This window comes from Colius striatus, chromosome Z (genome assembly GCF_028858725.1).
Source record: "Colius striatus isolate bColStr4 chromosome Z, bColStr4.1.hap1, whole genome shotgun sequence".
Taxonomy (NCBI): domain Eukaryota; kingdom Metazoa; phylum Chordata; class Aves; order Coliiformes; family Coliidae; genus Colius; species Colius striatus.
Window position 1 is genome coordinate 61,550,805 of NC_084790.1, and position 26,628 is coordinate 61,577,432.

Sequence of the window (26,628 nt, forward strand, 5' to 3'; positions counted from 1 at the left end):
TTCGATTTTATTGAATGAACTAGTTTAATGAGCAAATGAAACCACGTTATTCTCTTCTGATGAGAAGAAGATTTTTACCAGTCTCTCTAGCTGTTGGTGATTAACCTGAAGAGGTATCATCCTCACTGTTGAGTGTAGCTGATCTTGTGAACACTGCAATATACATCCCTATGCAATGTGCATGCAGTGGACTGGCTGAAGTTGTGGATATACCTACGTTCTCCCTGCTAGGGGAGTTTCATATGCCTAGTAAAGCTATACACATTCCTGACATTTGCATGAGCTCTCAGTTACACCTTCCTCCAGATTCCCTTCATAGTAGCCAGGCTCTGATGTGGCTAAATGTTGCATATAGTAGTACCACTAAATGCTTGTGACATTTGGTGTTTCAGAATACCCTTTCCTTGGATTACAAGATATCACTGATTGACGTTGGGCTAGTGATAGAGTACCTCTTTGGTGGAGCTTATCGGAGCAGCTACACAAGGAAGCATTTCCGAGTTCTCTACAATGATCTCTACAGAAAACACAAGGTAACTTCTGTAAAAGAGCTACTACTGGTCACCAAGACAAGCCAAAATGTGACTCCTGAAAATAGCTCAGGTTGTTTTTGTGATTTGTCTGAAGAGCATAATTTAAATGTATGCCATGACTGTCTGATACATAAATCTCTTTGCCAACTGTGCAAATAAAACAGACAAATTCACCCCAAACTACTCCCTGCCACTCAAGACCACTGGTGGTAGCAAAATTAACTGTTCAGTAAATTTACCTTTGTGTACAGCAGTCAGGTTGTGTTCTTTGTCTGTCATCCATCAATAAATGTTGAAAAGGCTATACCAACTAACATCTTCCCTTTTGGGAAGGAGGTATGTGTTTTTGTTACAGAAACTTGAACCACATCACAGAAATACTGAACTCAATAGGCCTTGAACTAGACTTAAAACATATCTGCAGATATCAGCAAAACCACTATGATGACATAGAATCATGTCATAGAATAGTAGGGGTTGGAAGGGACCAGATAGAGATCCCTGACCCAAGTTTTGAGCAAATGTCTGATCTTTTAGAAGCAGCTCAATGCTAGAGGTGCATCTTTCTACCCAGGCCAATGTGCTGTGTTTCCCTGGCAGGGCTTTTTCTGGGACACACTGTTAATCACAGGGGAAATCTCATGCTGGATGTGCTACGTTGCACCCATGGATCAGTGACCTTGTATAGGCAGAAGATTGTGCTTGGTACATGCCATTCTGCACCTTCTAGATGCTTAAGATCATAGAATCACAGAAATATTTAGGTTGAAAAGGATCTCTAAGATTTTAACCTAATATGACCAAATCTACCAGTAAATTAGGTCCCTAAGCACCACATACACACATCTTTTAAGACCTTTCAGGGACTCAACCACTTCCCTGGGCAGCCTGTTCCAAGTGCTTGACAAGATATTTTACTCTGTGGCATCTACACATCTACATATGAGCAACATCATCTCTACAAAAAAACTGTTTCAGAACAACAGTGTGGAAACATACTGGCGCTTTCATTTTCCCTAATGACTTCCCAAAACCAGTCACTTGAAAATAGCCTAAACGTCTCAAAGTAGCCAAATATCATTCCCAGCATCACAGTAGGAGCAAATTTACAGAATAAAAGTTCTCCCTGGTTTTCAATGTAGAGCTGGACTTTAATTAAGGTCCTTCTGTAAGTTAAAAAACAAACAACATAAACCTCCCATTCCTATATACTACTTTCATGTCTAATGGAAGAACCTCAAGGTGATCAGGCAAAATGAGAAGTGATAATGAAAACTGTTACTTGGAGTGACTGGAAACACACAGAGCTTCTTGTGTGTCATTGATGTAATATTATACTCAAAAAAGATATTTGAGCAGTTGTAACTCTCTTCACTATATCGTTATGAAATGTCACCTGAAAAAGGGTGGATGAAACCATGTGATTATTTAACTAGGAGCTGCAGTGAAGAGCATGCAGCTGATAACTCTCTATCAACATTGAACATAATGCACAGGGATGCCAAACATGCCATGCTTTGCTGTCTTTTAAAGGTCTTTTGGCACTTTTTGTAAGGGTAGGCACTTGGAAGAGCTTCCTGGTTGAGCTTCCAATCTTGTGCAAGACATTTTGTTGTGGATGCTGTTGGGGAAATCAGTATTTTGAATTCAGAGATTAAGGAACATAAACATTTTTTAAAAAAATTAGATATGGAAAAGATTACTTTTTTCTTGATAGTATAAGCTCCAGTGGTAATTATAGTGATTGCTGATTCACTAATCTGTGAGTAACATCAGTTTCTACAGGCACTGTTGCAATCAGAGTACAGACAAACTTAATCTCTAATTTGCATTTCTCTCCTTGTGTTTTATGGCATACCTTTGGATCTAGAGAGTGCTCTCCAGCTTTTCTCAGAGCCTATCTCATTCCTTCCATCAGAGTACTCAGACGAGTAGTAAAATGGGATCTGCTGAAAGTACTTTGCATTCTCAGTTCTTCAGAACAGCACAGCCTTACAAATACAAGGTAACATCATTGCTTAATTTAGATTTTGCTTAGGACATATTAAACAGCTAATTTTATTGAGATATTTTAGATATATGTTGGTGAGACTATTGTCATAATGTTACTTAAATTAAATGTTGAAATCAAGCTCAGACTCATGTGATACTTTTTAGCTTCCATCCATTTATTAAGCAGGGCTTTTGTTCACTGGAATGTTGTATCACAGAATTTCTGAACATGAAGCATGGGTGAAAACTCTTCTTATTTGGAAGTAACAGTAGGAATTCTCTGGATTTCTTGATGTTTTCTCATGATAGCTTGTTAAAGTAGCTACAGTAAGCCTGCTAAGAGATACACTTCTCATATCTGGAAAACAATGACAGAGTATTTTCTTTCAAAGAAAGGATTATAAAAGAGCAAAGATTGACACATTTATATATATTCAACAGACAAAACATGAGGTAGAATGAGTTTAAATGTCTTTGTTGAAATTGTCTTTGTGTGAAAGTGATCCTGTTATAGCACTGAGGCAACCTCACTTACACTAGTAGGACTTTGTTTTTATTGGAGAAATATTCAGCCATGACTGTATAGCAAGTTGACATTAAGAATGTGGCAGATGGTAAAAATATTTTTTAAGTATCACAAGTCGATGATGTGTGTTTCAGTCTACTGATTGCTTTTTCTCCTGTCGTGATGCAAGTACACAAAAAGTGAAGGTAAGATCTTGGTATCATGGGATTTGGACACTGCCCAACACTATGGAAAGGGAAGCTATAAAAGGCATTGGTACAAGTCAAGAGGTGTTTTACCTCCACTAATGTTACCTGCTTCTTAGCAGTAGTAATCTGAATGTGATCCTAGCCATGGTTTATGACATAAAAGTACATAACAATCAAATAGTTTGCTACTTGCAATTCAGATTTGTGTGCAGTTTTATTTATGTGAATCTGAACCTTAACCATTCATTGGGATTTTCTTTGTTTGAAAAACAAATTTATAGGAAAGATCCACTACTTTCCATAAGTCCAAGAAGAAATCAAAAGAGGATATAAGCTTTGCAGAGAACTCTGAGTCATCTGGCTTTACCTACCCCTATAATGACCTCCTGGTTTGGGCAGTATTAATGAAAAGGCAGAAGATGGCAATGTTCTTCTGGCAACATGGAGAAGAAGCCATGGTTAAAGCTGTTGTGGCTTGTAAACTCTACAGAGCGATGGCACATGAAGCTAAGCAGAGCAACATGGTGGATGACACTTCAGAAGAACTCAAGAAGTACTCAAAGTATGAGTTCTCCTTTCACTTCAGTTAATAAAATTCTGCAGTGCTTAGGGTAGTTATACATTTTCCTAATCCACAAAAAGTTTGTAAGGTCAGTGATGACATGGACTACAGAATGTAAACAAACTGCTTTCAACTGCCACTGCTGATGTACAAGGGAGCTATGTATTGGTGTGCAGTCCAGTCAAGAGTTAAAGTGTTAGCATGTTATGTAGTTGCATATTTGAAAATGTAAGGATTGATGAGTAATGCATGGCTCACTGTCTGACAAGTGGTCAAGTGGAAGACTGAAATTTTCCTTGTAGCTTCTCTTCTGATTCTTTCTGTTAAAAAGCCATATGGCATATTTGTGTTGGACTTTTCAAATCTGTAATGTGATAATGAGCAAACCAAAATCAGTGTCTAAATCCTGCTCTGATTAAGACGTAAAGAAAAATGTACGCTGAAATAACTGAGTGAACAAAAAATGAGGAATTTTCTTCAAGTTTGTAGTTTTATGTTACTGTTTTCTGGTAGTTTTTCTTGTTAGTGACCTATTATGTGCTTTTTAGACATCATACCTCAGATTCAGAGCTCAATACAATGTGCTATCTTGTTTTGCATGCAGCTCCAAAGCCTAAAGAAAGGTATATCTTCCTTGAGGAGTATTCCCTACAGAGTTGTTTAAAGAGCCAGTGTAGAAGAGGATTTTCCAACTACTTGCAATGCTTGTACACAGTGGTGATGAATCTGTTGTTGAAGGAAATACACATAACTTTGCAAGGTTCATTTTGATCGCTGAGTAGGAACAAAACAAATGAAAAATTAGAAAACAGAATGACCATAAACCTTGTGAGTAGGACTAAATAGGTTTATTCCATGATTATTTTTTTCACTAGATGTAATGGTAAGGTAATGAGGAAAATGGGAGAAGCATACTTACTGAAAGCATTAGATGAACTTTAATGTTGTTTTCAAACCAACCACTTTGCAGCAGTGGTTATGAGTTTTGACTGGTCCCTGTTATATTAACCGTTAAAACCTTTCTGCTCTAGGGAATTTGGGCAGCTTGCCTTAGATCTGCTGGAAAAAGCATTCAAACAAAATGAGCAGATGGCCATGAAGTTGCTGACCTATGAACTGAAAAACTGGAGCAACTCAACTTGCTTAAAACTAGCAGTGTCTGTGGGGCTGCGGCCTTTTGTATCCCATACTTGCACGCAGATGCTGCTGACCGATATGTGGATGGGGCGCCTGAAGATGCGGAAGAACTCCTGGTTTAAGGTAATATCATTCTAACTTTTGCTGAGCATTTAGACGCTCTTCAGAAGCTTTATATGTCTTTGTTGTTATGAACATGTCTAACGGAGAGGAACAACTCCATGTGCTAGTACAGCCTGAGGGTTGACCTGCTGGAGAGCAGTTCTGCAGTTCTGGTAGACAGCAAACTACACATGGGCCAGCATTTTTTTGTGGCCAAGAAAATGGCATACTGAAGTGCATCAGGAAGAGTGTGACCAGCTGGTTGAAGAAAGTTCTCTTCCCCCACTACTCTGCCCTGATAGGGCCACATTTAGGGTACTGTGTCCAGATCTGGGTTTTCCAGCTCAAGAGAGACAGAGGACTACTGGAGAGAGGCCAGTGCAGGGCTACCAAGATGATCTAGGGACTGGAACATCTTTCTTATGAGGAAAGGCTGCAAGACCTGAGGCTGTTTAGACTGGAGAAGATGGAGGGGGGGACCTTGTCAAGACTTATAAATTCTTGAAGGGTGACTGTTGACAGGATGGGGTGAGTCCTTTTTCTGTAATGCCCAGCGATAGAACAAAGGGTAACAAACACAAAGTGGAACACAGGAACTTCCACTTTGACATGAAGAGAAACTTCTTTCCTGTGAGGGTGATGGAACACTGGAGCAGTGGAGGTTGTGGAATCTCCCTTTCTGGAGGTTTTCAAAACCCACCTGGATGTGTTCCTGTGTGACCTCATTGAGGTGGACCTGCTTTATCAGGGAGTTTGACTAATGATCTCTATAAGTCTCACCCAACCCCTACCGTTCTGTGACTGTGTGTGATTCTGGGATAAGGCAGCTTTCAGACACATGTGCTTAAGCATAGATTGGAATGTGCACATCTGGGAGAGAAAAGAAAGGTGGGAAGATGGTGCTTGCCTGTACTTTACCTCTCTGTAAAAGCAGCTGTGGGATGTCATTTGGCAAATACATTTTGTGAGGCTTTTTTTGCTGTTTCCATTCTCTCAGCACCCTTCAGTCCCTTCCTGCCTGCTTTCACTGGCCTGCATTGCTAGTTCTCTGGCAAAGCTGCTGATGAGAGGAATGCCCACTGGACCTAGGGAGCAGTATCTAAAGTGTCCCCAGATACTATGACAGTCTTCAAAGCCACAAAGGTTAAAAGCAACACACTTCTTTGGAGGCTGTAGGACTGTGATACAGAGATTCCCTGCACCAGTGTCTCCTTCCCAGGCCAGCAGAATTGTAGTGAGCTTGTGTGGGCACTGTGCATGTCTGACTATGGCCTTAGGTCTAAGATATCACTGCTGAATTAATTTCCTGAATCTTATGTCTCTCTTTTAGGTCATTATGAGTATTCTCCTGCCTCCTACCATCTTAATGCTGGAGTTTAAAAGCAAGGCAGAAATGTCTCATGTACCTCAGTTTCAAGACTTTCATCAGTTCACATGGTATCATGGGGATCAGAGTCCAACGAGCTGTAAAGATGCTCTGGTTAGTCTGTGTTGATCAGTGGTTTTTGTGGCAGAGTCTGTCTGTTTACCATGATACAATCGTGAGGAGTGAGGAGAAGTGACCAGGAAGTGTCAGGGCCCAGTTTCTAATTTTCATAATTAGAAAATCATTCCCAACCCCACAGAAATATAATTAGATTATAATTATCTGTCAGACAGGTATTTTAGAGCACAAAATCTGTTCAAACTGCAGAAAAGTACCTATATAATCTTGTGTAATAATTAATCTAAGAGTGGTTTCATACAATGCATGAAAACACATCCATAAAATTCAATTCAGGTTGCCTAGTCAGGCTGTCCAAAGCAGAGAAACGGCAGAACTCAAGCAGTCCAGGTTCCATCCTCTCCAACTCACCATTTCCTCCCATTCTGAGTGGCTAGCAACCTCTGTCCCTCATCTCAGCCACAGCTTCTCCCTCTCTCCATGGCCACCCTTCACTCTTAGTCTCTCCTTGAGATTTTTTTCCTGACATCATAGCTCTTCCAGAGACCTAGCTCCTGCCCTCTTTGTTGAAAAACAGAGTATCTATACTTCTGCACCGCTTGAGCCTAGAAGAGATACTGTGTAAAACATAAGAGAAGCATTATGCTTTTGGTTTAGTCACCTGAACTGAGTCCTGAAATGCTGCATGGACCTGTGGTTGCACAGTCATTCTTAGGCCTATCTGTGGGGAGTCTCCAGCATTTTAGTATCTGAATTCCCCCAGGTTTCTACTACACAGAATTGCCTGTCATCCCTTTTTCTCATTCTCCACGAAGCCTTCCTTGACCTGAAAAATTTCCAGAAGTTTTTGTTGTGAGGTAGAGGGCAGTTATGGAGAATTTCCATCCAAAATGGTAGATGTTGAGACACTAACCAATAAAATAGGACTGTCAAGTGAGGGGCGTGTAGCAGTCTTTTTTTGCTCTGCTTTGCTTATCTTACAGCAGATAAATCATTGTAGGTTGCTTGAGACCTTCTCAGTTCACTTTCAATTTGTGTAAAATAAAAGAGAGTGGGTTGTTGTTGAGGGCTTTCACAGCAACATGGTAGTGTTGTCAATGCCACAATTCTGTTTCCTCTCTCTGGTCCAGAAAAATGCTTGAAGCCATTATCTCCTGCAAGTGCCTGCCTGATACAGTCAGTTAAAAATTTTTTTTTATGGGGTTAGGTAACAGCTATGATACAGAAGGTGGGCCAATTGTAATTATTTGCAGTAGGACCACTTCTGCAGACTGGTAGAAGACAACACGTCTTCTATGTACAATAGATGCCGTGTGCATATGCACTTTTCTTACCTGCCTCAGACAGGACTGCTTTTGTGCACTAGCAATAAGCTTAAGTCCTGATTTTATCTAATACAGGATGTTGTTTAAGACAAAAGGTCGAGTTATTGCATTTCCTGAATATAGCATTTCTGATATGAAATGCTATGAAAAGTACAGAAAATTTCAACAGTATACGTGTGCTATATAGAGCATTTTTCATACAGTCAGAAGTTCCAGTGACCTGCTGTCACTGGAAGTTGCACTCTTTCATGGGACAAATTCTCTCCTTTTCCTTGGAGGATCTGATGTAAACACATTGGGACATGATTCTGGGTATCAAATTCTCTGGTTTAACACTGTTCTGGTTCTGACGTGTTGAAAGATCCGTTTTCTCCCGGTAACCCAAGGAAATATTCTGTCATAGGAATAAATGTCTTAAAACCAGTGATATGCTGCAGATATTTAGTAGCAGTGTTAACATTGATATTAGTCAAGGAAATTGGCCAACATTTAAAGAAACCTGCTTCCCTCAGCCTTGCCCTGCTATTAGCTACTAATATTTCCCCCAGGCGTCCCTCCTCTATCTCTGAAAACTTTCAACATCTTCTGGTTTTGTCTGTTGCCCACTGCTGTGTCTGCAGCTCTTTTTAGGCTTCAGCATCAGTCATATATTTGTACTTTCAGAGGGGTATGCAAACAAGTGTAAAACTCTGGATATAAAACCAAGTGTGTTTGCTTTTATGTGTGTGTGTTTGTCTTTATTTTACTGAAGATAATAAAGAAACTACCTTGGGGGTGATCTGTAGGCAGATCTTATTTTAATATTTTTATGTCTTTAGGTAGAGAGTTCTTATTTCATCCTCATCATCTAATTCAGTGTACAATACATCAAAAAAAGCAATTAGTTTATGTGATTCTGTGATTTAGTATTTCTCTGTCTTGATATTTTCTGTGAAACTGTAAACATGAGCAGAAATGTGATGCTCATTCCCTTATTTCAGAATGTGCCACAGCTGTCAGTGGAGTTCTAGCTTACACAGTTATGTCACTTTGAGAGTTGTTATTTATCTGTATTTCAGAGGTGGGGAAAGTGAGATACAGAATAATCAAGTGACTTTGCTTAAAGAAATGCATGACAGAAACAGGAATGGATACAGGCTTACTGATGCCCAGTCCACTCCCTGTAGTCCTAAAAGTAAACTCCCAATGAGTATTTATTGGGGAAAGGAGAGTATGTTAATTGTTTCAGATAAGATATTTGTAACTAGACAAAATCAAGCTACTATAGTGGTTTGTGTATTCAGAACAAAGCTTAAATATCTGTGCCTGTCTTCCATCTAGTATGACACAACCTTTTGAATCATGGACCTTGATTTCTTACTTTTAAAATGCCGTTTTCTTTTAAAGAAGGACTATGATGTGGAGAAGGTTGCTCAGACGTCTGATGAAAACCAAGTAGATGGTGGACAAAGAAACCTACCTGGCACTAGAAAAATCTATGAGTTCTACAATGCACCAATTGTCAAGTTCTGGTTTCACACGGTTGGTCATTATGGTAGAGCTCAGATTGCCAAAACCCTCCTCTGATCCTTCAGATGTCACTTGTTGCGGCTTTTACTTTGCCTACATGGGTTTGCAGCCACGTACTGGTGGGGTTGGTTGGGAAAACTTTTGAATATTTCTTGTGTAATTAAGTGAAGTGTTTGTATGCTAAAATCATGCATCTGCATTAAAAAAAAAAAAGGGAACAAAAAGAACAATGGAAAAAGTGTAAGGAACTAAAGAAATACGTGAACACAGCTTTTTACAATGGTTAATTGAACATGTAGAGATACGTTTGAAGGTGGCCTTAAATACCTCAAAGGTATTTGTATGGCTTTCTTTAGGAACTGTTTCAGAAGGAGTTAATATTAACCTATAGGAGACAATTTACTACAGAGAAATATGCATTTATTACACCAGTTTCAGTATATACATTTATTACATCAATTTGGGTAAATAACTATGTTGGTAGAACTTAAGGGTTTTAATATCAGGGTGCCTATTGGATCAAAGCACTATATATTGCTTCAACAGGGTATAGTTAACTGCTTTATAGGTTATTAACTTATTATCTCAGACACATCTGTAGTGTGTTACATTATCTTTAAATTATGCACTTTCCACCTGATATTGTTCTTCTTGTGTTTTGGAAGGCACTGATTAACCTGCAGTGGTTCATGTAGCTTTGAGAATGGCTACTTGCTGCTACAGAACGTTAGGATAAAGCATAGCACTTGTAGCATTATCTTTACATGTAAATAACAGCGTGTAGATAAAATAGTCTGTCCCATATTTGGGTTTGGGGCCTAAGTGAACATGCACTGTAATAGCTTGTCTTCTCCCATTTTTCTCAGCACTAAAGAACCAATTTCAAATTACGTTTAAGGATATTCTGATAAAAATACTTTAGAGAACTGGAGGAAAGATTTTGGGTTTAAAAATCTGTGTTTTGTAGATGGCATACATGGCGTTTCTCATGTTCTTCACTTACACTGTGTTAGTGAAGATGGAACCAAGGCCAAGTGTGCAAGAGTGGCTTGTTATCATTTATATTTTCAGCACTGCTATTGAAAAGATCCGTGAGGTAAGCTTTTCCATTCCCACTTCTCATTTATACAGGATATATTATGAGCCAACGAATACTATAAACTGAAGAATGCCAAATACTGCATTCTTTTTGTAGAGAATTTAGCAGAAGAAAGAATTATAAAGGACATCTGTTTCTAAGAAGTCTTTTGTTTGAATACCAATACCTGGGCTTTGAAAAATGCATCTTAAAGCTTGTCCTTAAACCTTTGGTTTTCCATGTAAAGCCAATGATAACGTGCAGGTCGTGTGAGAGATTGTAATGAACTGAGATTTGAAGCCCTGATGTAGGCACCTGTTTCTTTTTTAATGGTTTTTTTTGAGTGGACTTTTAGGTTTCCTGAATGGGAATTTGTATTTAAGTATTTATTTTGAGTGTGGATGTTATTATCACTTAATAGATGTTATGCATAGAATAATTGATCATTCTTCATCAAGTCTAATGAAACTGGAAAAAATAACAATCAATTTTTAATTCTGGATTCCCTGAGCACAGAAAGCTGATATTGCAATCAAAATTTATTGTAATTATTTGCAGTTGATCTGAGCTTCTGAACACAACTTCACACTCCCAGCCTGAAGTTGGGGACAAAAGTAGCTATGTACTTCCCAAATGTCTGATCAGACATATTTTCACTGTAGAATTGATACATAGTAAACCATGGTAGTGTGAGTTTTCTTTTATATGATATTTGAAATGCTGAACTTTTAGAGGAATAAAACTGCAAAAAAGCAGTCCAGTTTCTGACTGAAGGATACTGTTACAACAGATCACTGAGGAGACTGCAGCATCAGTACAAGAAAAGTGAAGGATTTCAAGGGACAATAGAAATTCTGGGCATATATTGAAGTTTGTATAATGATATAAGTTCTGTGGCTATGTGAGATGAAAAAAAAACACACTAGGATTATATCATAATAAAAAAAATGACCGTTAAATAGGAAACACTTTGGAAATCTCTGTTGTGGTGTTGCGTTGAGTTGATGGTGAAATGGTGAAAATATCATCTCTTTTTTTCTAGCACTGGCATTCATTCCTGTCTTCTACTTGTTTTTCTTTGTCCATGAGTTGGTTCTGATCTAGTTCTGATGGCAAAGACCTTGTAGGACACTGTGTCTTACCTGTGCAGTCTTAACTGCTGAAGGCCCTGTTACATATAACTTTGAACTTATATTTCTCTAGATTATATCAACTAATTGTTAAAGCCTTAGGCTCTGATCCAGCAACTAGTTTCTCATGTGAGTTAGTCCAGCTGAATTGAGTAGAATCACTTGTTTACGTTAATGTGTTCATATGTGTAAGTTCTTGCAGGATCAGGGTGTAACATTTCAAAATGTCTCCTTTGCTTGGTACTTATCAGTGTAATCTTACATAGCACCACGTAATTGGCCTCACTTGTGCAATGTCCAAAGGTTTTATTTATGGCCTTCCAAAGATTCCACTTCACACATTTGCTCAGCGAAGCTTAAAAATCCCCTTGGGGCACCTCACAGTTCAAGAAGTGAACATTTCATTCTTTGCCTTGCTAGTTGCAGGCACTCCTTTTTTTAGCATGTCCTTGGTAGAATACAAGGATCTTTCTTAATATTTTCAGTTTAAAATAAAAGACATTAGTTATTTTCCCATCAGCAAGATTAGATTGGTACTTTCCATGGCTTAGGGGCTTTTGAAAGGACTGTTGAAGGTCATGACCATTCCTCTAGAAAATGATTGTTAATTTATAATGATACATATGCATAACAGTTCTATACTGTCTGCCCTTTTCTGCTGAGGAATGTGCTCCTTAGCGAATGGGTTCAGGCCAAGAATCTTTTTTTCCTTAGGAAAAGCTATCCTTTTTGGAGTGGCACATTTGAGCAATACAACATTATAGATTAAGTACAAACTTCACTTTACAAGGAATGGCAATGTGTAGTAAACAAGCTTGCAACAACAAAAAAAACCCCACAGAAAACAGAAAACAAAAAAAGGAAAAAAAAAATCTCAAATAGCATGAAACAGCTCTGTCATAAAAGGTTAAAGAGTGTATTTGTGATTTTAATGGAGTATTCTTGGGTGCTTTTTTCCACATTCTACTCAGGTATTTATCTCAGAACCTGGAAAATTCCACCAAAAAGTGAAGGTGTGGATTTCTGAATACTGGAATTTTACAGATTCAATAGCTATCATCCTGTTTATGATTGGATTTGGCTTGCGCTGGTCCAGCCCTCCTGTTCGAACTGCAGGGAGGCTACTTTACTGCTTGGATATAATATTTTGGTATACTCGACTCCTTGATCTGTTTGCTGTGAATCAGCATGCTGGCCCTTACCTCACAATGATTGGGAAAATGGTGAGTATTATGTATTGGAGCAATATGTTTTTTTTAGTTAAGCATCCACTGAGGAATTTGTAAAGATGACACAAAAGAATGACATGAAAGAATGATGGTCAAAGGAGTCGTCACCTAATAATTCATAGTGAATGTATTACCTGAAAATATCATGTTTTTTCTGTTTGTTAGCTGACCATAGTCAGATTTCTGTTCTCTTTGATTTATTGAGTATTTGAATTTATTCACAAAAGCCATATTTGCTTCATTCCTTAGAGAAGTATTGTATTTCAGTTGAGTTGCTGATCCAGCTGACAATGGGAGATAGAAGAATCACTGTCTCTTGCAGTTGGGCTCACTACTATAGATAATTCTCTGAGCTCTTGGAAACAGTCTCATTATTTTACATTTCTATTCAAATAATTATATCCAATTCTAGCAGGCTAAATTTCTCTGAGATCAAAGTTAATTTTTCTTCTCTTTTGGTATAAGAACTGCTGCTGAACTGCTGCCTAGTCTTGAGGGATATCTGCAGATTCCCACTGTAATTTCCTTCAGTTATTGGGAAATATTAATACTTTTCTATTCTGTCTTGCATAGTAATTCTGATCCAGTGTTTGAAGACAAAATTGGTTTCACTGCTATTCCTTCCTTTCAGTTTGGAAGAAATACTACTCAGTAAAAGCACCACCATAGGGTCTCTGCATTTTTCGGATCTTGCTTAACATTTTAAGAGACAAGGCAAGGAGGACTTGTGGCCTTTTTGGTCCAGGATGACTTTAACCCCTAAAAATATGTATTTTATATTCTGATTTCTAAAAGCAGTGTTTGATACTCTTCCCTAAAATGTATTCATGCTTCACAACATCTTTGTTACATATAATTAACACAGCTAATTTTTTCATGTAAATGTGTTTTCCAGACAGCAAACATGTTCTATATTGTGATCATGATGGCCATAGTTCTGTTAAGTTTTGGAGTGTCACGAAAGGCAATCCTTTCACCAGAGGAGCCTCCTTCTTGGACTCTGGCACGAGATATTGTGTTTCAGCCCTACTGGATGATGTTTGGCGAGGTCTATGCTGGGGAAATAGATGGTAGGTGATTTTCACAGTACAGCTTAACTGCTTAAAATTTTTATCCACAGAAACATGCGCACTTTGAGCTACTAGAGTTTTTACTAGGTATTAAGTCCACTATTTCTCAAACAATTTTTATTCCAGTATATGTATGTGCTTAAAAAGTAGTAGTGCATGAATAAATGTGAGGTTTTTTTTAATAAAGATTAAGCTTTTAAACCTCCAAATTTAGGTTTTGAAATGAAATATATTGCATAGCTCTGAGCAAAGCACATAAGAACTAATACTAAGCTGGTTCATGGTTAGGGAATCTGACAGTAAAATAAATTTCAAATTCGGTGAACCCAAAGCTGCTGATCTCTTGTAGAAGAGACTTGAAAGTTATCTTAAAGGAAGAAAGAAAAAAGGGAAAACAAAAAAAGGAAAAATAAGAAAGAAAAATAATTTTTCATCATAGTAAGAGCTACCTGGTGTCATTCTTAAACAGATAAACCAGCTGAATGTAGAAAAAAATAGAACTAATCAGTGCAAATAGGAAAAAAAGTTCTGTCTTGACTATGGCTTTGACCTTGTCTCAGTAAGAGAGAACTAGGCACTCCAGGATATATTTCAGCATTACAGACAGAAGTTCCTCCCATGCTGCTAAGTGATGGGAACAAGTATAACAGTCCCTAAAATAGGAAAGTAGGTATGCAAGTAGGTGCAGACCTGATACATTAAAACGATTCAAGATGTTGTATTCATTGTTATTGTTCAAGCAGCCACATGATGGTGAGATATTTTGGTTATATAGGTCAAAATTCTTTTAATGAAAGCACACTGTAAAGTTTCCCATTTTAATCTATTTAATCACTTATCAATGCAAAACTGTATAAATTTGATGCTTCCTAAACAAAACTATGATTTATCTAATGACTACATCCTTATAAATGTGTTTTTAAATTTCCTCGAAGATGTAAAATTTGCTTAGAAATTATAAAGGCTAAAAAGTATTTATTTTGACAATTTAAAAACATTTAGAGAGATTCCTTAATTTCTATGATTTCCGGCTTCATCTCACAAATATTTGTAGCCACATATCCTTTCTGCCTACGAGTTAATATGATCATACTGAAGGAATAACACTCCAGTACTGATAACGCATCCTTTGTACTGTATCCTTTCTACACTCCAGTACTGATAAAGGAATAACACTCCAGTACTGATAAAGCATCCTTTGTACTGTATCCTTTCTACATTAGAGACAGTGAAAGCTTTGTCACTTGCTGTAAGGATCAAAGGTTTGGACTTCAGCTTACTTGACTGTGTGCTGTCTCACAAACACGTTTCAGCTGCATCATTTTTCTCCTTAACAAGAAGTCAGGGTGACAGGCTTAAGAACTGGTGTATATGAAATGGGATGTCCAGCTTCTGGCTTCCAATGGAAACTATGGGTCAGTAGTATCATGAAGAGGTCTCAGTTCTCCTTTATGCAGAGACAGACTTTTTAGTTGAAAGTTCAGTAATGTTTCTCCATGATAGTAGCTATGACTATTCTGTTTCTTCCTGGGGCAAGTGAGGAGCACATGCCATTGCTGTGTTCTGCTCTGATTTCCATGCTAATCATGCTCTGTTATGTCCTTCGTTTTTAGTTTGTGAAACCAATGAAGACTGCCCTCCTGGCTCCTTCCTCACACCATTCCTCCAAGCTGTCTACCTCTTTGTGCAATACATCATCATGGTCAACTTACTTATTGCTTTCTTTAAGTAGGTACCATGGTATATTGCTGCAAAAGCAAAAGCAACTAATGGGTGTTCTGCCAACACTTCTGCAAAAGCCTTTTACAAAAAATGCCCCAGCAGGGTCATGCTTATGATTGTCACAACCTCATCTTCCATGAGGCTCTGCTGAATAAAAGAAGAATGGGGGAAACAAAAGTATAGGGGGAACGGTATGATGAGCAGATATCTGTACTGTTTTGCCATTAAAACAAAATCAGACTCTGTGATAGTGGACAACTCCATCTGGCAAACAAGTAACATGAATTCAGCTCTGAAGTAATTTGTCCTTTGGTCCTAAAAATTATATTTGTTGTACTGAGAGCCTACATAATGTTCACCATAGGATATCCCAAGATTTAAATCAGTAGATAAGTGGAGAAAGGGTTCAAGGGAAGAGGATAATGACTTTGTAGGAGCATTCTCTTCCTTTAGGAAATAATTTGAATATTCCTGCTCTTTTGATACAATCTGATATGTTCTAGAGTGAAATCTAATGGTAATGTTTTTAACTATCTACTTTTTAATGTCTTCTGACAGAGCAGGAAAGTTCTTTATAGTGATTCTATAGTAATTCATAGCACTTCTGTAGTAATTAATCAGTGTCATAGTAATTCTAACGCTTCAGGTTTTTACAATCCATATAGTGGATGGAATCCTATAAAATATTAGTAGAGGGCAGTTTAACCAAAGTTGTTATTTCTTTTTTTGCCTAGAGTTATGCTATTTCTGAGGAAGAAAAAGTCATCTGTAGGTTAAAAAAATTTCAAATGAAGAAATGTAGTGATTAATATTCAAGAAAACTAAATGATCAAAACCCATTCTATTCCCACTTCCAATTAGAAATCCCTTTTTTGAAATTGTGGCAAAGCATCATTTTTTTTTTTTTAATGCACAGCTGTGAAATTGTAATTTGAATTATTTTGAGATTTAAACAGTCAGCAATGATGATATATTAAATCTTCTGCCTAGTGATTTGATTGTTCCAGAAGTGGGACCAAAAATGAGTATGAGCAACATATTTAATTACGCTCCCAGAAGCAAAGCTGATGTTTCTGTGATTATGTGCTCAGTGTTGTAGCATGATAGTGCAACTCAAATTACAGTTTCTCAGTAACCCCAAAGTTGCTTTGCTGTTCTTGGGTCTATAATAGTAGATGCAGGAAATTATTCAGTGCAACAACAGTCGGATTTATTAATATCATTGCTTGAAAGAGTATCCTGCAGAAGAATCACTAGTATAAATGCCTCTTGCAGCATGTATTTTGTTTAGAGGGAGTGCAGAGAAGTGTTTTGTTAACACTATTTCCTTAGCCTGACTCCTACATGTAATCCAGTCCAAAGAGGCAGCCAACACTGAATTCTCAGTTAGGCTATGTATTAAAGTTTAAATAATCTGGATGAGATTTCAAAACTACTTCAGGGATATTTTTTGCCCAGTTCCCATTAATGTGAGTGGGAATTGGATCTCCAAATCCATTAGGCAGCTTTGAAGATCTCATTCTCAGTGCGCTAGCTGCAGGCACATGCCACTGCTTTGTTAAATGAAAGTTGCTAAGCTAATTTACCTCACTGGAGGGATAGAACTTTTCTTCAGTGTCAAATTAGATCTGTAGACAAGCATCTTGTGCTGTATTGGGAGTATTCCTTACAGGAGTGTTTTACTCTCCTTTCCTCTGTATCTGTGTTCACAGTAATGTTTATTTTGATTTGAAATCCATATCAAACAAGCTCTGGAAGTACAACCGGTACCGCTATATTATGACCTACCATGAGAAGCCATGGCTGCCTCCTCCTTTCATCCTTCTGAGCCATATTGGACTCCTGATAAACTGCATCTTCCACGGCCGGCCCCCAGCTGAGCTGGATCAAGAGGAAGGCGATGTTGGACTAAGTAAGAGCTAAGCTGGATACCAAAAGAAACAGCTGATGAGGAATGTTCTTCCAACCTCTTATCAGTAGCTCAGTTCCTCCAAAAAAAAAAAAGTAAAGGTATTCTCTGGGTAGGAGGCTGGTTTTATTTACAAAACTGAATTTAACCTGCGTATCTGACAACTCTTCTAGGAAAAATGACTAGGGGAATTATTTGCTTTTTGTTTGACTTTCACTGTGCTACATACTGTGCATCAATCAAGATATGTCACAATTCTGAGCTGAAAACTTGCTCTGTTGGAATAAACAGCCTTATTTTGAAAGGAAGTAAACTATATTGGGGGTATGCATCTGATTGTCCAGAGAAAGTAGCCATAGAGCCCGAGGACATAGGAGATCAGTTGTGGCAGATGGAGAGACAGCAATGGGGCCTGCCACCTCCTTACTACATCCTTCCCTGTGTACACTTGTCTCATCACTCTGCCTTATTCCCTCTCCCTTCACCTTTCACAGGTGGGACTTGTCCATCCCAGAGTGTTTCTTAATACCTCCCTAAGGTGTTGCCTGTTCTTTGTCCACCCATTGCCAGTTCTTGCTCTGCCTGGAGCAGCCCTAGACATTGCAGGGAGAAGACCACAAGATGTTTCGATGGGAATGAATACTCAGTAGTGGGGCTTGCTGGCTGGTGGGGTGAGGCAAGGGAATAGGAAGGAGGAGAGGCTGGTGACTGTAACTTTATCTAAAAAAAAAAATTAGGAAACATTGGTATATAGTGTTAAACAACCTCATCCTTTTTGAGATAATGTACATCTTTGATACCTAATAACAGAAGTGAGCAGACCCTGCCTGAATTTGCTTCACCTAGGTTTTTCTCTGCTGAACATGAGTCCCTGAAGATATCTGGCGTGCTCACAGGTGCTTACAGAGTTCAAAAATAGGCTTAACTAACCAATGCTGAGTCTCTTTACTGCTTCTCCCAGGCTGAGCTTCTCCATCAGGACTGGATACATCAGCTTACCTTTGAAGTACGACTGCTTCTTTTGTATGCAGGTGTGGTAAACTCACTGAGGTAGCATATAGACGGTGTCTTGTTAGGTGAATTAGAAACAAAATTGAAAGACTGGCTATTACATGCAAAAGTCCTTGGATAAAAGAGGGCTCATGCCTTGTCAACACTTCTGTCAAAAGGAGACTTCGTTCCTGTTCATCTAACTTTGTGTCCCTTTTCAAAATGTTTATGCCTTCTTTGCTAAATTTCTTCTGCTTAAATTTTGGTGTGGTATAATTAACTGGTTTTAGCAATGAGGATCCAGTGCCACCCTGTGGAAATTCAATGAAAATAACAAAATACAGAGAAGACTATTTTGGAGGCAATATCACTGATGAGTTAGTGAGCAAAAGATCCTAACAGGTCATCAAGTCTCATTCAGAGTGAGAGGAGGACCCTAGAGCACTGTGGACGGCTTCCCTATGTGTTGCAGCCAAATATAAGATGCTTGTAGCAAACACTGCTGTGTAGTTAGTCCCCTAGCAAGTACAGTGGGGGCTCTGGTGTCACCGAATCACAGAATGTTAAGGGTTGGAAGGGACTTCAAAAGATCATCTAGTCCACCCCCCCTGCCAGAGCAGGACCACCTAGAGTAGGTCACACGGGAACTTGTCCAGGTGGGTTTTGAATGTTTCCAGAGAAGGAGACTCCATAGCCTATCTGGGCAGCTTATTCCAGTGCTCTGTCACCAGTGAAGTTTTTCCTTATGTTTCTTTGAAACCTCTTACGTTTCAGCTTGTACCTGTAGCCCCTTGCCCTGTCATTGGACATCATTGAGAAGAGCCTGGCTCCATTCTCCTGACACTCTCCCTTTATGTATTTGTAAACATTAATGAGATCACCCCTCAGTCTCCTCTTCTCCAAGCTAAAGAGCCCCAGCTCCCTCATAAGGGAGATGATCCGCTCCCTTCATCATCTTGGTGGTCTTACGCTGAACTCTATCCAGCAGCTCCCTGTCCTTTTTGAGCTGAGGGGCCCAGAACTGGACAGAATATTCCAAATGCGGTCTCCTGAGGGCAGAGTAGAGGGAGAGGAGAACCCCTCTTGACTACTAACAGGGAAAAAAGATGAGTTTGGAAGGTGTGGAGTTTGGAAGGTGTGGAGTTTGGATCAGAGAAGCAACTTTCCATTGTATTCTTCACACCGACTTACAACTGATCTGTTGTCTCTGAAGTCTTGGTGTGCTAGAGGAGTAGCATTATGAGCAGAACAAGCTGCGGAGTTTTAAGCTTTTTTATGTATTCTTTTTTTTGCCCACTAATCTTGCTTAACATTTTATACACATGAACACGTGAAGCAAATAGGTGAAAAAGGCTTTGTAGCTCTGAGTACCTTAAAGGTCTGTAACTGATATAGGTGACTAGTCCTAAATGAATGCCTTGACCAAATTAAGGTGGCATCTTTGTAAATCTTACATACCTGTATCTAAGCCTTGTGAGTCAGACATGTAACAAAATACAGGATAAAGCTTGGGAGAAAATATTTCTTCATGAGCAGCCATTTGGGTATGTACTTTTGAGGCTTTAAAAGGGAGTGCACTGGAATGTCTGTCAATGTGATTTTGCTCCCTGTATAAGGAAATATAAAAAACAGGTTTATGTGTATTTGACATGTTGAGTATATATAAGCCCAAATGCATGGAGTTAGGTCTGATTTGTTTGTGTCAAGGAAAGACACCAGTTCTGACAATTTTCTGTTTTTCTCATGGATGCTTGTAAACAATTGAATTTGTCAACATGCTTCATACCAACTCCTGTCTCCTTTTTTCAGAGCTGTACCTGAGTGAAGAGGAATTAAAGAAACTCCATGACTTTGAGGAACAGTGTGTGGAAAAATATTTTCATGAGAAGAATGAAAGCCTGATTTCCAGTGACAGTGAAAGAATCCGTCTGACAGCAGAAAGGTATGTTTTGCTGCAGTTTTGTGCTCTTTATATACAGTTGCCATATGAAAAGACTCTGATAAGCTAATGCTTTTGAAACAGGTTATTGCCACTGTCAACAGAAGGAGCAATAGAAAGCATAGACTTTGCTAATTTGATGGAAATGTAATATATCTGTTTGAACTGCATAGCAGGCCTGGTTGGGAAACCTTGCTGACAAAACTGCATCTTCAGATGTGTGCAGTGTGCAGGTGGTTAGAAGGGAAGAGTAAAGTGTTGCTCAGTTTCACTTTTGCAGACCAGGTAGCAGCGTAATAATGTGCCAGAGTATGACATATAAGATGTACTTTTATTGAAAGGCTTATCAGTGTGGGAATGTTGTATTTGCTTGTGATTGAGTGTAAAAACAGTTTACAGAAATAGCTGTATAATCATCGTAGTGTTATCTGCAATAGAGTGTCTTGGTTTGCAAAATGTCAATACACAACTGTCATCAGGGTTTCAAAACTCTCAGTATTGGCCTAATTTATCTTTCTGTTGAAATCAGTGGCAAAGCTACCCTTGTTTAATGGGAAGAGTAAAGAAAGTGAACTCTGTAAAAGGGTCTTACCAAATGCCAATACTGATCTCATCTAATAAATTTGTTTTGCCTGGAGACAGATAGCCTCTTAATCTTTGCCTATTCATAATCTCGTTTTCTGCATACTGAAACAAAACACACAAGCAAAATAAATATCCCTTGTAAAAGAAATTAAACAAGTAGCTTTGCTCAAAAGTGTCAGAGTAGATAACAGCAAGATTTAATTTAGTGCATAGATATAGATCTAGAAAGGATTTTTTTTTCATGGGTACAAAGGTGAAACACTCTTCACAACATTGAGTAACATTAATACAAGAAATTAATTTACATGAATAACATATTTTGGAACACTGGCCTTTTATTTTATTCTGCTGTTGGTTAAATATTACACATTTTAATTACTCAGTGGCAAAGGAAAGGAGAAGCTTTTGCATACTACATGCAAGTAGCTTATCATTGCAGATAGCTGTCAGCCCAGCAGTCTGAGTGACATATTTTAAGTCTGTGTGAGTTTTGTCAAAGGATATTCACAGGAACAGAAGTCACCAATAAAAACCTGAATGCATAGAGCTGTTTGAAACATTGACTTTTTGAAATGCGTTAATGGCATCTGTCAAACCAAAATAAAGATTTATGTTTTGGTATGTTAATTATATATTCTCTCTTCCTAGAGTGGAGGAGATGTTTCTGCAAATTAACGAAATGCATGAGAAGGTGTTTTATATCAAGGAGTCTTTACTCTCCCTGGACAGCCAGCTAGGACATCTGCAAGACCTGTCTGCCTTGACAGTGGACATTCTGAAAGTGCTTTCAGCTGTAGACACCTTGCAGGTGAAAGAAGCCTTACTGGCTGACAAAAAGCATCCAACCTGTAGGAAGCTGCCCCATAGCTGGAGCAATGCACTCTATTCCAAGACCTTGATCAGCCTGGAGTGTTTGTATGACAAGAAATATCACTATTACAGCATGCCACCCTCCCTTTTACGGAGCTTGGTAAGGAGTCAGTGGCCATCAGAGTGCAAAGACCACGTATTGAGGACAGACAGTAACAAGGTGGTTGAAGACAGCTCTCGAAAGATGGAAATAGAAAGTGACACACTCACTTCAGGAGTATCCTCTGAGACAAAGTCAGCCCCTAGATATGGACAATTTTTACTGGTGCCCCCTGACCATCAGGGAGGGTCTTTCTCTGAGGATGTCACCTTAAATCTGTCATTTTTGGGCACTCCTGCCAAGTACAGGGGTGATGCATTCAGAGATAAACTACAAAGTAATATTGTGGTGCAGCAAAACTTGCAGAGTGTCAGCCTGTTTGGAAAAGAGACAGAAGATTATCAATGGAGCCAGAGAGACCTTGGTACTCATCTACCATCAGAAAAGACTAATGTTACTGAGGCTGGTCACCCTCTTGGTCTCCAGCCATCACTGGATGAGAGTGCAGCACCCTCCTGCAATGATAAGGAAGAAACTGGAGGTGGTTATGTGAACTGGGGATTCTCTGAAGGTGATGAAAAAGGAGTTTTCAGCTCAGAAACAAAGACGGCTTCCCTGTTCGTACATTCCACCTGGAAGGATTGTATGGCTTATCCTCCCAGGCATGTCCAGATAAGAAAATCAAAGTCCTTCTACAACTGTGACAGGTCACGTCACAGCAGCATTGTCTCTGAGAACAAACTGAAACGCAGCACCTCCTGGATGAGCCCACTCTGGAAGGACTGGAGTTTCTGCAGGAGCAACAGCTTACAGCCTCCTAAGAAAGAGAACAGAGGGAAAACCTGCAAGGCCATAGGTGGTAATTACAGAACACAACATTTGTACAGTACCTTTACTGCAGAGCCCAAGACATTACAAAAAGGCTTCCTTTGCACTCAGGAGGTATTAGCTGCAGCTGAGGCTAGTAACAGAGAGCCCAGAGTTACTCCTTCACTTTCCTTGTATTGGATCTGACTGCTGTAAGGAGTTCTAAGTGTGCCTGGTATCTGAGCTGCACCACATGCATGTGTCAGCCACTGTGATTATCCCCACTTCACTGGATCCCGATGGCTGTGACTATACAGCCAGAGTGACAACGGGATTGTTCTCCCTCTAGGGAAGTCTGCTCCCCTGGGTATGAAATGCAAGAGTTTCAGGAGCCAACACAGTCCCTAGGAGATACATTAGTAGTATCATAAGTCAGATGGATGCCCAGAGAATGAAGCAGAATACATTTTTATAGCACTTTAAACTCCTTCCTGTCCACCTCCAAGTTTACTTACCAACAGCTAAAGTACAGTAGAATCCAGTTCCAAGTATGAGTAGTATGAGATGATGGATAACATTTGTTATTTTTTATCTTGTCATGGGGCACATCTTTGCACTGAACTGCATGAGTATTACCTTTGGGTGTCACAAGTCTTTCTCAGCTTGCTTTGAAGATCTACCAGTTCTCATACTTTACAGGTCTTCTCTTGGTAAACAAAAGCTCTGTAGTTTAATGGTATTTTTTGAATCTTTCCCACAGAGTCTTTACCATCTTGTGGGCTAGACCACAGTGAGGCAACAAAAGCAAAACAACAAAACAGAGACAGAAAGTCTGGGAGTGGAAAGAAGAATCAAAAACTCCTTCAGGTGCCGGTATGTGTAGGTGCAAGAGAATCATGTATCCCATAACTGTCTTTTCCACTCATTGAGAGCAGTTCTATAGTTTGATTTAGTTGAAATTTAAAATGCTGTACACATACTGGGGCATCTTTTTACTATGCCTGGCTTTGGTAGTTTCCCTTTTGTTTGAATGTGTGGGATTTCAGTTTTGAACATGTTGAAGTCTATGGACATTGTTAAACAGTATACCAGGGATGTTACCGATTTTACAAGGCAAACAGTGTGTCCTTGCAGAAGGCAGAGGGACTTGGGAACACTTCATATGATCTGGGATAGACTGAAGGAGGGCTGAGCTGTATCCAGCTGGTGTACAACTGTAAACAACCAAACCAGACCTTATAAAGTTGTCACCTGCCTACAAGAGTCACACAGTCTTTTCTCTGAATTCATCAAACATTTAGCACATTGCAGACAGCATACTGATTGTGTCATACATATGAAGCAACTTTTGCAACTGTGCGTCTGTCTCTAAAAAATCTATAAAGTTACAAAGAGATTCCTAGGATCTTTGTCAGCTGGCAAGAATTGTCTCTGTTTAATGAGGTTAAAGCTGAAGACTGTTTTTTTTTACGTAAGATACTCTTAGACCTGAACATTGAGACCTAATACCTCTGAAGCTGTTGTGAGGGACTTCAAATTTTGTTTTAAAAAACTGTAGTTCTAGATCTTTCATCAGTTGTATTCACTAAAAAAAAAGCAAGATGTCTTCTGCAATTTGTAACTAAAAATAGGAAAATATTTCTCAGTTGAGAGCTAATTCAGTCACTGACATTTTAGTGATGCTCTGAAAGGCCACGTCATAGGCTGCCAGAGGAGCTGCAGAGGTGCTAGTCATCCTATAAATCAAATTTTGTTTGTATCTTGACAGGTGATTAGAGTGGATGATTGTCCCCAGAACACCCAAGTGAGCTCAGAGCCTGCAGAGATCAATATCTGGAATGAGCAAGAGAAACACAGCAAGAACTGGCTCACTGTATCTAATTTCAGTCAGCTAAGTATGTGGTATTTTGCAGATGGTGAAATTCAGAACAGCTTTTAAAAAGTAGGAGTAAATACAAATTCACAAATTCAAAGTGTCATCCACCACTTTCACCTCATGGCACAATTTTTTACGGAATGACACAACTTGGTTATTTGCTGTGTCATTGCACAGGTAAAAGGGACATATAGGTTGGATGGAAGGCCAGTTTCCAGGAATGCTGCCTGTCTTGCTTAGGAGATATTAGAGTGCTAATCCTCAGGAATTAGTGGGAAGCAAGGATGATGATATCCTTGTCTCCTCTCCTGAGGTGTCTTCTAAAATGACATCCTGGCTAATTGCAAAAATAAACTCTCTTGTGAATTTCTTGGGGCATTTACACTCACAAGCCGTGCTGCAGTACTGTATCTGGTTGCAGATTCTCTGCATGCTTTATTCTTTACTTGTTGCTCAGAAAAACATCCTCTGAAGGGAAGAAATTAATTCTATATTGTCTCTTTTGGAATGCAAAGGGGATGGCATTCTTAGTCTTCTTTTAGTAATTCTCCAGCTATTTCTTTGCAGAGTTCATCTTAATTTTCAGCTTTGCTGTGATGTGGCTTACTGACTTCATCCTGCAGGCTGCCGAGAGAAGCATCAGGGAATGCCATGACTTGGTACAGCATAATCTGAGAAGGGCTGTGCTCCTCTGAAATTGGCTGACAGAGAATGAGTCCCTTTTAACCCTATGAAATTCTGTTACAGCCCATTATGTGTTTACTGGGGCAATATGGCATATAGGTGTTTATTTTATAGCACTGCATAGGTGTTTAGTTTGTGGCAGTAAAGCTGTTTGTTTACAGTCTGGAAATAGCTGACATCTGCTCTTTTGGCAAGGTTTGGAACATCTCAGTTACATGCACCAGAAAATGAAAAGCCAAGACATCCGAAGGCATACCATACCATTTTGTGATTACCTGAATCATTCTCGAGAGGTAAGACCTACAATTACACATCCTAGTCTATAATTTTGGCTGGGATGAGCCTAGAGTAGCACTAATGATGTCCCTCAACTTGCCCCTATAGGTTCTTTGTCATGAAATACCTCTTGATAAAAGAGGAACTTTGTGGTCTGCTGGCACAGTGCATGTGTGCAAGTCAATGAATAATTTCACATATGATAACACTCTATTCAGACTATTAAATTTTTGAGTCACAATGTGGTTCTGAGTATGAGGAAGTTGGCCAAAAGTCATGAGTGTATGATGTTTCATTAGGCAAGGAACGAGCACACTGTTTGGTCTTGAACCTGTGGGCAGAATTGGTAGCAGAATAACTTTGGAAAGTTATCTACATAGCTCTGAGTCTGTCATACAGAGATAGCTATTTCTTGCAAACTGAGAGTTAAATATTGACAGTAATTGTAAATCTTAGATTTCTGAAGCACTGGCTTATAAACATCATATCTTATAATTTATCAGAATTAATTTGCAATTCCATAATATAAGGGTGTTCTGCCTGTGTGAATCAATTCAGGCTTGATGGAACTTGATGGTGCTAGACCAATCAATATTTTCTGAATACAGTTTACAATTTTCTGAAAACTTCTGTCTGTTTTAAAATGATGTAGCTAGTGGAAGAGTATGTATCTTCTTATAGGGGTAGCTTAGAAGTATGAAAGGAAATCAACAAAGAGTAAAGTAGGAAAAAGAACAGTGAAATAATCTTCTCCAAGGAAGTGCACTTCCTTGCCCACTTTACTTACAGCACTGGATAGTTTTGGATCTGGTGTTCTGAGTGCTGTAGAATTTGAATCCCAAATACCAGGGAAGAAAGCTTGAATTGAAATTTTTAAATGGCAGGTTATTAAATGCAAGAATATACATATATATATAAATAGAAACAATTTTACTGATTTTGTATTCTGTAAAACCTGAGCTTGGAGTCTAAATCGGTAAATCTTTGAAATGTGAAACACAAGATCAGACAGACAAAGTAAAGATACAGTCAGAAAACCTGTGTCAAGGAGCCAAGTGACAGCCAAGTAAGCTGGTGCTTTAAAACCCACATTAAGATGTCTTGG

General features: G+C 38.9%; 1 protein-coding gene across 7 annotated transcripts in view; it reads left to right on the top strand.

Annotated features, from left to right (window-relative positions):
• The window catches only part of TRPM6 (transient receptor potential cation channel subfamily M member 6), a 110,181-nt gene that overhangs the window by 60,839 nt on the left and 22,714 nt on the right, over nt 1-26,628 (top strand). For 5 of the 7 annotated variants that reach the window (XM_062017315.1, XM_062017320.1, XM_062017319.1 and 2 more), the window contains exons 14-29: nt 393-533; nt 2,404-2,538; nt 3,521-3,801; nt 4,833-5,061; nt 6,371-6,520; nt 9,196-9,330; nt 10,286-10,414; nt 12,498-12,749; nt 13,651-13,825; nt 15,439-15,553; nt 17,260-17,459; nt 20,256-20,388; nt 21,619-22,739; nt 23,448-23,560; nt 24,456-24,582; nt 25,443-25,540. In XM_062017315.1, coding sequence (XP_061873299.1) covers nt 393-533; nt 2,404-2,538; nt 3,521-3,801; nt 4,833-5,061; nt 6,371-6,520; nt 9,196-9,330; nt 10,286-10,414; nt 12,498-12,749; nt 13,651-13,825; nt 15,439-15,553; nt 17,260-17,459; nt 20,256-20,388; nt 21,619-22,739; nt 23,448-23,560; nt 24,456-24,582; nt 25,443-25,540 — 3,534 coding nt within the window. The remainder of the gene's footprint in view (nt 1-392; nt 534-2,403; nt 2,539-3,520; nt 3,802-4,832; nt 5,062-6,370; nt 6,521-9,195; nt 9,331-10,285; nt 10,415-12,497; nt 12,750-13,650; nt 13,826-15,438; nt 15,554-17,259; nt 17,460-20,255; nt 20,389-21,618; nt 22,740-23,447; nt 23,561-24,455; nt 24,583-25,442; nt 25,541-26,628) is intronic. The other 2 variants (XM_062017316.1, XM_062017317.1) reach the window with 2 other exon arrangements.